The 15,157-nt window shown below is 36.0% G+C and overlaps 1 protein-coding gene across 1 annotated transcript in view; it reads right to left on the reverse strand.

Annotated features, from left to right (window-relative positions):
* The window catches only part of csmd2 (CUB and Sushi multiple domains 2), a 241,845-nt gene that overhangs the window by 215,821 nt on the left and 10,867 nt on the right, over positions 1 to 15,157 (reverse strand). The window contains 1 exon segment of the mRNA XM_043218014.1: positions 9,929 to 10,145. Within this exon segment, the coding sequence (XP_043073949.1) occupies positions 9,929 to 10,145 (217 nt within the window).

The raw sequence follows: 15,157 nt of genomic DNA on the forward strand, positions 1-15,157 counted from the left end.
TACAGCTAGAAGATCCATGCATCCACTGTATTAGGTGGACCTTGGCGGATCCATATTTAGCCGTGTTCTCCAGAGGTGCCAGGCACCTTCACATTTACATTCTAGAGCAGATGAACCCTTCACCGCCATGCTGACTCACCACTGCAATATGACAAGTACTTTAATTAAAAGGAGTTAATTGAAGCCACTTCCTCCCAGTTCTTAACAAGCTTGAAGAGTCTGCCCATATTCGCTTCCTCAACCAATACTCATCTCCATCTCCTTGCCTTCACTGTATCGGCTTATCGACGTCAAACAGCAGCTTTGTGCTACAGAAACAAAACAATACAGAACATTAAGCAGGATGAATGGACACTTAAGGTAAATGAGTGTATGAGATGTTTCAGCGAGCATCGATACCATCTTAAATGGTTGAGCATCATTTCTTTCTACAACGAGAAGCTAGATAGATGGTCCATGTTGCCAGTTGCTTAGTTGCTTAGCTATTTTAATTTCGCTTCATCACTTCACTGCCAAATCTGTCCTTTGCTTAATTAGGTCGTTCTAACATATATTTAACATTATCACATAGCTAAAAAGTATTCACTATTTTATGTAAATAATGAAACAATAAAATCATCTGAAAATGAGCACGCAACATTAAATATTTAATACTGATCAATACTGATCATCTAATCCTTTAATATCTGCCAATAACCAATAAGCAAACAAGACATTGTCAAAATGTCTAATATAAATAATAATAATATCCCTAACTGCTGATAAACAATATATTGTCTAGTTCAATATTAGCAGATACTGACAGGTAAATAAATATGTAAATACAGAAGAAGTAATTATTGCTCAATAGGCTGGGTTAAATAATTAAAAAAATAATTTGCTGGGTAAAATTAATCCAAGATGGGTTTTGTTCTATGGTGAGTTCTGTCCAGGCATTTGGTTAAAAACAACCCGATTTGGTTGAAAGAAAGAAAGAAAGAAAGAAAGAAAGAAAGAAAGAAAGAAAGAAAGAAAGAAAGAAAGAAAGAAGATTTGATTTGCAGGCAATATAGAACAGAGTCATTTGTTTGATATGATAAATGAAAAGAAATTTGACCAACTAATATTAAACCATTGCCCACCATTCCACCTACCCAAAACTTTTATGACCCTGTTTATGTCATTCTGCAGTACCTTGTGTTTGTTCATTTAAAAGCAAGAACCTTCAAGTGGCATTTGAATCCCTTGAGAAGTAGCACTCTTAACTTTATAGGGTCATTCAATTCTGATTAATGGGCTTTGGCATTCTTTTCAACAATTACACCACAAACAACTCGGAAGTAAACCTGACTCAATTAACCTTGGTTTAAAAAGTCTTTCAGATTAATGGAAGCTAGGCATTACGTTCAGCATTATCCTCTCATCTCCCCAGCAAAACTCATCTTCCCGTTATTTCCACACCAGCGTGCTTGAGAGAATACACACCAACAAACCATATTTTGAGGACAATAAATGTCAGAAAGTAACATTTGACAAAAGGCCACTGTAGAAAACATTCTCTCAGGGTTAGACATTCTCACAATCTCCTTCAAACCCCAATCACCTACAGACATCTACTACAGGTGTCTCATTACAAAGAAACCAGATCAATTAGGCTCATTATCACTTTTTCTCTTGAGAACTGCTTCCGTCACTTTTCAGGAGGTGCGAGCGTAATTTGTTAACGCATTTCACACTTGTGGGGTATACTGATGAGAGCGGGGATTGAGGGGTGTATTAGAGGAATGAATGAAAACCAGCTAAAGACTGAGGAGAACTGACAATATGTTTTAGGCTCATCATAAACTGCAGGTAAATATCATTTAGACTTGAGTCACATGGCAATACGCAACTCTTACATTATCTCTGAACACTGACTGAAACAAACGCTTGAACCCGTTATGATATTTCTCATGTTTGATAAGAAGAGTCAGCTGTGTTTATGTCAGGTTTGTGTTAAGTTTTTTTTTTTAACCATAAGAAACAAATTTACCCAAGTGCGCAATATTTTCATAATCATCTCTGTTGTTTATTTCCCTATTCACGCTGCAGAACTTCCACATAAGCGTAATCATCTTAATGTGAAGACAAAAAAAAACATTGTCACATCAATCAGCCGGCAGACATTATAAACACAAACATGACCTCTTCACCTCTCATCAGACTGGAGATATATAATAACTCCGCTCCAGGCTGAAACTATACTCAACTGTATAACTGAGTGAAAAAAGACAGATAAAGTAATGTTTCTTTCATTTATGGTTCTGCCAATATTACAGCCAACAATAAGCACCAGGATTTTCATCGAGTACCTGAGGCTGGTGAGGAATAAATCACTAGATAGGGGAAGATGGAGTGGAATATGGAAGAAGAAAAGCCAGGTAACCAGCAGTTTCTTAATGGATACGGTGAATTTAACTTCTTTTCAAGTGCTTTTCGTGATGTTTTTTATATGCAAAAGAACATTTTTCACAGCACTTTTCCATAATACCGAACAACATGTGCAAGAACAACAAAAAAAAGTTTTAAAAATGAGGTTTAGATTTACATTTTTATTGTGTGAAGTCACCACTTTTGGACATTTATTTCACTTGCTAAAAGCATTATAATTTTTCAAGTTTTAACCCTAAATATATATTTTTTCCTTTTTAATTACCAATTGAGGAGAAAATGCATTTCCTAGAAATCTCAGTATATGTGGGGAAAAAACAAACAAAAAAAAAAAAAAAAACGTGTTTCAGTTGTGCTCAGTATTTCTGTTACTCACAAAATTTCAATTTAAAAAGGTTTCCTAATGATATTCACCATGGCCTTATAAAACTTTAATGAGTCAGACAATTGCGCTGAAAATTCACTAGGAATATTTTTTCTAAAGTACTACACATACACTGCAGGACTTAAATACACTTTACAGGGGTCAAATGAGTCATGGGAACAAAACTTCTGAAGGTTCTATGGGGCTGCTCTAAGATGAACATACTGCAGTTTCAGCTTTTTAGCCCACTGAGAAGACATTGTGAGCCACCAAATATGATACCTTTACAAAGGCTCAATTACAAGTCAAATAACTGGTTCTGAGATGAATGTATGCGAACTTCAGCCTCCTAGATCGCTGCCAAAAAATTCTAAAGTCAAAGCCTAAATACTTGTACACTTAATCACAACGGTGAAGCCTCCTAGTTATTGCGGTTCGATTTGGTACTTGCTTCTAAACCTGCAGTTTATGCTGACAGACATAAATGTGAACTTTTGACTTCATTGCATTCTTTACATTCTGTGCCTTCCCATGAAAAACTGCAGAGACTAATATGCATTCACTTCTTTAGACTGCACTGACAGCAAATAATGCAGTTGAACTTCAAACTTAACCAAACAGAGCACACAATGTTCTACCGCACTATGAATAATTAATTATAGCATGACTCCCCTGAAAACATCCTGTTAAATCAGGGAACAAACGTATCATAATTTAACCTCCATACCAGAGCATAGCAGAGCATCTGTTCTTTCAAATAAGTAAATTATTTATGTAGGACAATTTTCCCTCTCATTTTGCATTTAAATAATACTGAATAATTACACAAACATTAAACTTCAAAAGCACACCGCTTACCTGCATTATTTTACTCTTGTTGCCTTGCTCAGTGGCATATAAGGTCATATTATAAATATAAAATTGCGAAAATTATATAATCAATACACACAGAACACAGAAAAAAAAACAATTACCAAATGCTGAAGCCATATCAAAAGATTGAAATGTCACATGATACACCATGGCAAGACAAAATAAGACCATTATATATCAAATAAGACATTCAACGTTTTTTTTTTTTCATGAAGCGGTTGTACTTGTGTAGCAGATTATAGGGACATCTGGTTCCTAAAACCATCTCACATCCAAACAGGTGAGCACCAAAAGCACATCTGAGGACATCGTAATCATCTCATTCTCTTTCTCGAGTGCGCTAATAGAGGTTTGAGTGTTTCTCTGGTGTTCATTTCAAAAGAAGAGTATTAGTCCACAAGTTCAAGCCTCCAACAGCAGCTTGTATTCATATACTACTCTAATCAGCTACTTCAAATGCCATTAAGGAAACAATAACTTACAATGTTACATAATCTAAAGCTTTTAACAGATTATTTTAATGAAATGTGTTTGAATTTTCAAGATTTAAGTGGCAGGCACCGCACTAAAAAGCTAAGTTATTACTGAAAAACACTGTTTTCTTGGACCCACTGTGGGTGAGGATTTATATGGAACTGAATCTGGCAAGTAGCAATTATTGATGATGAACATCTCAGACAGAACATCAAATTAGCGCTTTCAGAAAATCGGTCATAGTGTGAAAAAATCCAGTACATCTTTGTACAAGGTACATCTTTGTTTTGATATCATTTTTTGCATCCATTCAATATAAAAAGTTCATTGCTTACACGCTCTGCGCCAAATGCTGCCAGTTTTGGATGGGACTCCAAGTGCAGGAGGAGGAGGACGAAAGAGTCTGATTTAATGGAATTGGTCAGAGGCCTGCTCTTTCATAAAAGCTGGCTGAGGAGCCACCCATATATCAAGAGCAAGCACAGCCTTGGAGTTAAACAAATAAATAAGAGCAATTAAACAAAGTGGCCACCACTCCTCACCTGGCACTACACGAGTCCCATACACCCCCACAATACAGGAAAAAAGTTTTTTTTTCCCCCTTTTGCTTGTCACTTGTTCAAGGCACTTAGGCAAATAGCTTGAGCGTAAAGCACCGTCACAGTCCAAAGGCTTATATTGAGTTTTACCCAGAAAATATGCCCTTACAAAACAAAGAGCTACTTTTGAGTGCCTATTTTTACTTTTAAACTACCTTTGCTGTCATCTGAAAGGCTGTTCACACCAAGCACGATAGCTATAATGATAACTATAACTATGAAGTTTTAATAATCGTTCTAATTCTGTGAAAATAGGAAAGTCCGCTCCACAGCTAACAATACAGATACAGAGGAACTATACTTATACAACATTTCTTTTCTAGCTGATGAATAAAATACTGACAGTAATAGGTTTATATATAAACAGAATACAATCACAATGGTATGATATTGTAATCATTGCAGTTATAGTTTTATAGTATTTTTCTTCATGTGAACAAGCTTTAACAATCACAGACTTACATTAAAATAAGTTATTTAAAAACAAACACTACTAATTTTATTATATATAATTTTTTTCAAAAGGTAATGGGATCCCTAAATTGACTGAATATAGTTAACTTTATTTTATTTTTTTTTATAAAACAAAAATAATTGTAATATCAGTCATGTACTATAAATATGAAAATTAAAATATTTATATTAATAATTAAATAACCCTATACCCTATAAGAATGACTTGCTAATGTTCAGGCAAATATAAAGTATGCTAATGTCATTTAATTACCCTAACGACATATCAAACCTGCATAACTGTCTACAGAGCAACACAAAAGATGATATTTTGAAGAATGTTGTAACCATTTTGGTTACCGTTACCTTGGTTAAAAAACACTGGCATCTCAAAATATCTATTATTTTCCACATTCAGAATGTCATGAGGGGGAGTGAATTTTGGGGTGAACTATTCCTTTAAAAGCAGCAGTCCTTTAGCTTCACGAAGGAGATCTCTGTAGTTGGATTTGAAAAACCTGTGTAAGCTGATGGGACTAAGCCAAAGCTCAGTTTCTGTCTCATATGGAGTGTAAATGTTTCGGCTCAATCCTGCTCCTGGAGATCCAGCTTCCCGTAGAGTTTCGTTTCACTTCTAACAAACACCCTGAACCAGTTAATAATGGTCTTTCAGCACATTTCAAAATTGCAAGCAGGTGTGTTGGAACTAAATTCTGCAGGAAAGTAGATCACCGCTGTTGTAGGAGCTCCAATTATACGAAGGCCAAACACTTGGGATGGACACTGGTGTGCCCTCAATCTGATGTCTAAACAACATCTCCATACATTATATACCCATCACCCCCATGACAGTATAATATAAATAAAAAATGCCCTCCAGATGCCTCTACAACAGCTGCAGCTGCACAGCACCAATTAGGGTGACAGTTACCGAAATCTTTGCCTACATGTCAAGGATGTCAGCTGACTGGTTAATGCATTTCCAGAGATAATATCTAATACCTTGATATTACATTAACCTTAAATGGTTTCTCGTGTTAAGATGCCCAATAATCCAGCCCATTTTGGGGTTAAAAATCCAAGTACAGTACAGCGTTAAAATTGTCTACTAATGGTGGCACGATACACGTATTCGTATGAAACCGACAAGGTATGGGCATTTTGGTTTGGTGCAAGCATTCTTACGGCGAATACAGGAAATTCTCCCGCAATCCCGGGGGGCGTCCGCAGCAATGTTACACTGTTTTGATAACAGCCAGCGGAAGAATAGTGAATGCCAGAAGTTGCGTACTTAAAAAGAGCCCCTAGACAGTGACCATGTGCTGATTCTGAACATGTCTCTCACATAGACTGATAAAGGAGTATACTTTTAAGACCTGTTTGCGAAATGAGCTTTGTGCTTGTGTATCCTACCTCTCTCATTTTGTCTCAGATTATATATAACATAATATTTTAATGTTTTCCCATCTAGATAGGGGAAAAAATGCAATTTGTACTACTGTCTGTTCAAAATTAATAAAAAGAAACCCAAGCATAGCATTTGTTGTTTTTCCCCCCCTGCTGTACCGAAACCATATGGAACCGTGACCCCCGTAACTACTAAATTAATGGATATATGAATATAGAAACATTTTATGTAAAAAAAGTTTAAGATATAGTGTGATTGTTTTCAATAAATACACTGAACCATACATACAGTCGTGGTCAAAATTTTACATACACTTTACAAAATGTTAATTTAATCGAAATAAATCAATAATTAGAACTGCTGCCTTGGCAAAGTATAAGTAAAAATAAAGCTATACATATATACTGTATAATCAACTAATTAAAATAAATGACTATTAATAAAATATAATGACTAATAAATATTACTAAAATAATAACATAATTTATTAAATAACATCATGTAGGAGACTAGAAAAGTGGGCTTTAGTATAGCACACACCTCCTGAAGAACAAATATCAGCAGTCCTGACTAAGATTAGAAGAACAATGGAAACACTACATGGCAAATATGTTGACTCAGAGGCCTTTTGTACAGTCATATTCTTCACACAATACATTCAAATCCACCCACAACAACAAGCAACCAGCTTCACATCCAAATTAATAATTGGGTGGATAAAACAGCACTTATTTAAATCAGCTCTCAAATCAAATAATCTCAAGAGTGATTACATTTTAGCTGAGAGCTGATTCAACAGAAATTAGGAGGGATAATATGGTATTCTGTGTGATAAGAGTGAAGACTTCTGGATGAGTTAAATCAAATGTATGTGGGTAAACCCTATCAAACCAGAGATCAAAGATATTAGAAAGATGTAATATGGGGCAATGACTCACAAGACTTATTTCACAGCGAACAAAGAAAAAGATAATGGAATGGTAGGGTCAGCCAATGAGAGAGAGGGGTGGGGGTGGGGGGTGACATTAACTCAGTTAGCAAATGGGAGGAATGGGATGTTTCATTTGCAGTAGAACAGCCAAGTGATGTTGAATGATCTCAGGCTGAGAAATTTATCCTCTAACCCATGTCTGCCATCTTCACAGTAGTAAAGAAAAGCATTATCTATGTAACACTATGCTACTGTGTTAAATGGTTACACTACAACAAAAGGTGCTTAAAAGGTGATGCACAAAAAATTGTCAAAAATTCTTTAAAGTCAATTTTGATAATTGTTTGTAAACACATAATATATGTTGGAAATGCATTGCTGAAACACGTTACAAAGGCTGTGAACTATATAATATTGGAGTATAATTGAACATATAATATGTTGGAGTTATATCGTTAAACAGTTTCTTACCATTTTCAAGATCAGGATTTATTAGGGCCGCTCTGAATCTTGAAGCAGCACTGACTGCACAGACTGATCGCTGTGTGACATCAGTACAGAGAGCAGACGCTCATTATGCTTTGAATCTCTCTCGCGGTACCTTGATGTCAAACGCTGATCGCTCTGCGCAGTGCTGCTTCAAGTCCAACACACACATAATAAGTAGAGTGCATGAGCATCAGCGGGTCATCTGTTCAATCACGAGTTACTTCCATTACAGTTAGATACTTCAGCCTACAGTTTGCCATCTAGCTATGCCTTTGTCACGTTACGTGGTTGTTATAAATTTACAAAACAACTGAACTTGGTATCCTTATTTAAATCAAGTTTGAGGAAGACAAGAAAGAGGAAGAGGCAGCTTTGTAGTGAGTGGGCGTGGTTTCAGCGCCGCGAGGGGCGCGTCCCCAACGTTTGAGAGGACAGCTTATTTTTTTCAAGATTTTAATAGCTTATTTGCTTCGCGTTTTTTCATAGCATTCAAATTTGGCTGTGTGGTTAATAACACATGTTCTTACGGTGTGACAAACCCAGAACACACATTTAATATTGACTTTACACTGACTTTTTTACCCTTTTAATAATCTGAGGAACCTCTTGTGAAACAGAAAGGTTCTTCAGATGTTAAAGGTTCTTGCTTGGTTCCTTCAAAGATCAACTGTTGTAGCTAAGATGCAAATGTCAGTTTAAAATTTTCAAAGTGAAACCAATGTCACAAACCTACTGCCAAATAAGACAATGGACTATCACACTACCATTCAAAAGGATGCTTGTTTGATAAACGATGATCTTTCTGAAACATTCAAATATGCTGATTTGCTGTGCAAGGACTATTATTTTGAACACATTTGCTGCTTATTTTTATTAATTCGATATGTAAATTTTTTTTCAAGGCATTATTTGATCATTTGAAAGTTTAAAAGTGCGATAATTTGTAATAGAAACCCGATTTAACTGTGTTACTGTCTTTATTGTGACTTCTGATCAATGTAATGCAGAATATCTGTTTTTTGCGTATTACTTTACAATAATTTTTACTAACACAAACATTCCAATGCATACATTTCAAAATCACTTCACTGATTTTTTTGATGTGACATTATAAACAGCACAGCAACACTGACTTTCTCACATAATCTGTCTCATAAAACAACAGCATATTGGAATAGTCTCAATATCCTTTTGGTTTCTTCAAGACATGGAGTTCAGCTGACACTAATAATACACTGGCAGGGTAAACCGCCCATGCCGAACAAGGTTAACATTCATAGAACACCATGGAAACGTGGGGCTGTGCATGAAGCTGTCCTTGAATCTTTAAGCATAAAGAAAAAAAAAGTGTCTTGAAAGTGTCCTTGTGCACATCGTTTCCCACACAGATATTAATAAATAAAAAGGTGACATAAAAAGGATGGGAAAAAAGCAACAAATTTACAGAGTTCTGCAATGTTTTCTATGAAACTCATTTCATTGGGCAAAATGCTATCTGAGAAGTGATCTATGAATGTAGGCAAGCTTTTCAAAACGCTAGCTTTTGAATGGAAAACAGGCCAAGGCCCCAAGGACACTCCCCCTGAGGATATCTGCTCCGCTCAATCCCTTGAGCCTCAATCCTTTTATTTTCTTCTTATTTTCGGAGTATACGAGGGAGAATTTCAGACTCAAGACAGCGATAAAGTCAAAAGCGCTAAATCAATTTGTGGACTTCAAATGTTCAAAACATTAGATACAGACCTAAAATGAAATTTTCATTCCTCTCAGTGCGCTTTAAACAAGTTTTGGGACACTTAAGTAAATCCAAAGTTCACGCGCAGAGTTCACACAGCTCAAACTGTTAGCCAAGTAATGTCGGCTAGCAATTCCAGGAGATTGGATCTGGCATTTACACACACAACATAATAAAAACGTTCTGTATTTACCGCGTCCGTAAGTTTGTTGGACTGGGTTGCCCGTCGTAGACTGAAAGGATGTCAAAGTCCTCCTCTAAGGCAAAGCCTTGAAATACCAACTGTATCCGGTTGTGTTCTTGTGCCACAATCACCCATGTGCAGTTGGCGTAGTTGGGATATCCATACGGGTATCCGGGGCTTTCTATCGTCCCATTTGGACTGTGTAGCGTGTGACTGCAGTTTTGAGCTGTGAAAAGAAGAAAAAAGAAGAAAGTATTAAAGTATATGAAAAAAAGAGCAATCCAAGCAAAATTCGAAATGCTGTTATTGATCTGAAAGATCTTGGAACCAAAATGTGAATTTAATTTATTTACTCCTTATCAGTAAGTTGGCATAGAACATTTGCAAACAATGCTTTATGATTTACAACCTTCTGACGTGATGAATATGTTCGTTTGCAAGTTCGGTCTCTGCCTTTAAAGGATTAATTCGCATTCATTAATGTGTTGTTTGATCTGACAGGGCATTAAATCATTTGTTAGTACAATAAAATGCTTCCACATTAAAATCCTTATAATGTCCATGTAATTATGTAAGTGTGTACTCAAGGTGCATATAAATAAGACAAGCTACCGCGACTGTAATATTTATCTATTTTTACTCGTGCAGTGTTATGGAGCAGTAATATTCAATTCAAAAAGCAATTAAATTAACATGTGGTCCGGCACATGGATAGTGTCAGCTGCCCTTGCTATTGCCACAGCTTTATCAGTGGTCAAAAAAAAAAAAATGTTTCCACGGCAACTCCGCAAAGGCAACAGGAAAAAGGAGGAATGATACCACCCTTGGTTATTAATTTGACTAATTTTAATAACTCCATATCGCCTGCAGCTCAGACTGCACTCCTCAGCATTAATTGCATTTCTCTTTTGCATACTTGTCAACGACCTCTTATAAAATATTGCACTCAATCTGAAATTTTAATAACTGTGTGTGGCTCCATCCATCAGTAAAACGCCTGGCCTAAATTACTAGTTCTGGACAGGTCCGTAGCCCCACTTTTAATTAATTGTCCCTTCTTGCTTTAATAATCGCTAATGTTCTCGCATTTTCCTTTATTTTCCTTTTTTTTTAAATTATTTATTATTTTTATAATTCTACCCACTCCGGGAAACTTACATATCTGCTAAAGTCACACAGGACCTGACAACATTGCCCGAATACTGCAGTTCATCTTTTTAATGGGAGTCTTAAATCAATGTTTCAAAGAAAAGTTGCGATTTCGTGATTTTTACTTACAATCTCGATACAAAACTGCTACAGTAAGTTGAATGTAAGTTTGAAACAACTGCATGCAATTTAACTGAATACGAAAATGAAAAAAAATAAAAAACTGCAGCCTGTGGCTAATTTCATTATCTGCTAAATGTCTACAGAGCCCTCCCTATGTGAAGCTAATTTGTATAAATATATAATTCATGAATTAAAATTGAATTAAAAATAAACATTAAAAATAAAGCACGAATTATTAGACAAACTTACTTGGAAAAACGTACATACAAAACCAAAAACCAAAACAATACAAATGGATACATAATCCTACATTTTATCCATTTATTTGATTCTTAAATGCAATGGAATTTATGTGGGGTTAGGTGATTAAAATAGCATTAGAAATGCCTAATTAGAGGACATCTGTTATCACTAAAGCCCGCGTTCCATAAAAACGATCCCAAAACAACAGCAAGCAAATAAGAACCCAGCATGTCTACATACAGCACACGTTTGCTGAACACATTTGAGTGGAGATTACGTTGAGATTACGCTTAATGAAAAACCAAGCTCAAACAGCATGTCCCATATGCACAAATATCCAAAGCATTTACCGAACGCAAGCACAACATTTCATAAAGTCATATAGAGTATTTAATGCAAAGATAGAATATATATATATATATATATATATATATATATATATATATATATATATATATATATATATATAAATTAGCCTACTATTCAGTATGCACAACGCGTTATGGTTTTCTATGGTATAACTCCTGAGCACAACTGGGATGTGGTTTTCTTAAGGCGAAAGCTTTGCCTACTAGCATAGAATTTTAATAATTAAGAGATAATTTATCTGAGAAAGGAAAAACCTGAGGTGTTTTTTTTTTTTTTTTATAAAAATTTCTCAAACAGCTGGAAAACAGTTCAGTGCTATTCAGATAATCCACCTTTGGCCAGTGGCCATATTCAGTGCAGTTTTCTGAATGATAATGGAAAAGACGGTTTAGGATTTGGAGGACGTCTCCTTCTGTGTTTAAAAGGCATGGTGTCTGTGATAAATGCCTTCTTGACACAAATTATTTAGGTTAGGAAGTGTCACAAAATAAGATGCTAAGCACCGAGAGCTGAGATTCCTTTGAGAGCTAAGATGTTTTTGTCACTTTAAGATTCATTTCAAGCCTGTTTGCTTGTCGCATATTCTAACCATACCAGATTAGCATAAAACTTGGAAATGTGAACTTATTGCTGAAAGCTGGAATGTGCAAAGGCAGGAAACAATCCATCATTTTTGCACTCTATCCCACGGGAACGTTCATGTAAGGTTGGCCCAGCATGAACCACTGTGAAAAACACTTGACCTCTGCATACAGACGCCTTTATGGCTCTGCGGGGTTTTACGGCCGCGAGTCTTCTCTGTGAAGCGATACAATATTAAGAATGAAACTCAGGTCATTTCAGATCACTGAGAGGAATGCTGTCAAAAAAAGAAAAATGAAGAGATTTCATTCAACCTAAAACAAGACTCTCTCTCAACGAGGAAACAGAACAAAATCTGTGCGTTCAGCATTTAAGCCATTTGTCGTAAATTAAATCAACATGGGCGGGATATTAAAATGAGACGCATTCGTCCATTACTGACCTTCTAATTAGCATTACACATTTTTGAGCACAAAGCAGCATTTTCTCCCTGCATCTGCTGTGAAGACCTCAAGCTACTTCTGATTAGCACAGAACATCCTGATCGATACAGGTTCATGATTGCTTTATTACAAGCACTTATCACGGAACAAAAGTCGATAGATTATTTCATGTTTTATGTAAATGGGTCTCAAACACACACATGCATTCAAACACAACGTAGAGTAAGAGGTTAACTGTATCCACGAGTTTGGATACAACACAGATACTGCTGGTAACAGCACGGTTGCTAACCAACGGTTTAAAGTAACGTACATCTCAGACACAATATTAAAAGTTATTTCGTTTCTATTTTCCAAAATAGTTCCAAGCTAACTCAACCACTGAGTCTCCAACTAACTCATGGCAGGTGTTTCATTATGAATGAACCAAAACGTTTCTCGCTATAATGAATTTTCCGTAAAAGCATTAATTTGGTCCATGACTAAATTATTAGTTTTTAGACGCTCAAATCTTTCGATCACGTTGTAACTTTTTCCCCCCACACTCTAACATATAGGCCTATGCACATGTTCGTGACTTAACCATTTGAAGGTCAAATTCCTAATGCAGAATTTCCAAAATAACTTCATTAAATTCATCACAGGAATGTATTTCCTTGAGAAGCTCTTCATCGCACCTCCAGTTTCCTCGCGTTTTAAGTGATTTGAATAAAGTTAGACTTTGAATGTACCAGGCTGAAAGTAAAAAGGAAATGCATTATGCAGCCTCTCAATGAAGGGTAACCCCCACATTCACTGCAGCAGGTATTTCCGTTTTATTTTTTCTTTGAGCATAGATTTACAAATGCATTATGAAAGTAACACGTGAATTGAGTTGACCTGCATTGATACAGTGCTACATAAATCTCTAAGGCTGAAAAAAGCCCCATACAGTAGTATTTCATCCATAAAGCTTTATTGATTTTTTTTTTTTTTTTTTTTTTTTTCTCGCACAGTCACACTGTCATGCGTGTTTGCAGTTATTTCTGGCCGAGGCACACATATAAACTCTTCCTGAGATCCCCGAATCTTGGCTTTATACTATGACTCTCTGCATCTGTTTAGCGTTTTCCCAAAATATTGGTGGAGTGAAGTAAAAAAGGAGAGAGAAAGCTTTGACCTTGTTTAGCATGACTGCGGAGACCACCTCCAGAGTCAACCAATGTTTGTTTTGCCTCCGCTGTTGTTTTGCTGCTACGGGGCTGCAGCGCCTCGGCATGACACTTTGATAAATCGATCGCTACCGTGCCGTACTACGGCAGGACAGCAATCCTTCAGAGTGCCCGCAATCAGAGATCTTAGGAAGGAAGGGGAGTGGGAAAGGGGTGGGCAAAAGCAAGAGGAGGGGGAATTCTGTATGAGCAGCTGGACTGTACTTTGTCCACCTCTTTAACTACAAGTCAACACACCATCACTGTGTTTCGAAACCTAGCAAGTGCTTTCAGGAAAGCATTTTACGGAAGAAAGACTGTTCCAAAAACAAGCACCTCATTTGTCTCTAGGCAATCGCAGAATGCATGCATCTGTCCAATCCTGTCCAATTTAATGGACTGAAATGTTGCTAAATATTTTAAATGATATTATATATATACTTATATATATATATATATATATATATATATATATATATATATATATATATATATATATATATATATATATATATATATATATATATATATATTTATAAATAAATAATGAAACAAGTGTCCTGTGTGTGAGAAATGCTATTTATATCTAATATACTCACTAATAGACATCACTAGGATGACTATGTAGGCCGTAGGAGGCAGCAGCCTTTGGAACAGAACTCGTGCCATTCATAGTAAGATAACGGCAGTCTGTGGCACTGGTAGAAAAATCTGGTTTGGTTGACAGAGATTATTCCATAAAGCTTTGATATGTGTATGAGAACATGTGACATCAGAATCCATTGCCAAAGCGCAGCTTTAGAACATACACTGGAATTAGTGTATGTCTTTGCATGACATTGTTTGGCAATAACTTAAGATTCATAACAAGAAATTACATTTCTACGCCTGTTATCTACACTAAAGCAGATAACATGTTATTTGTTGATTTGTGCTGTCTTTTGCCATCATCCCGATTCCAGCTTTTTCCCTATTTTTCCATACTTAGTGCAGCTACTTGCTTATCGCCAGCTTCCAGCAGACCAGCTTGATGTGGACTAGATTGAAGTATAAGATCTTTACCAGAGACAGATGGATGGATATATTATCTATGGATAGATTATCTTCATGATTTCATAGGAACAGTTCACTCAGAAATG

This window comes from Puntigrus tetrazona, chromosome 19, assembly GCF_018831695.1.
Source record: "Puntigrus tetrazona isolate hp1 chromosome 19, ASM1883169v1, whole genome shotgun sequence".
Classification (NCBI taxonomy): Eukaryota; Metazoa; Chordata; class Actinopteri; order Cypriniformes; family Cyprinidae; genus Puntigrus; species Puntigrus tetrazona.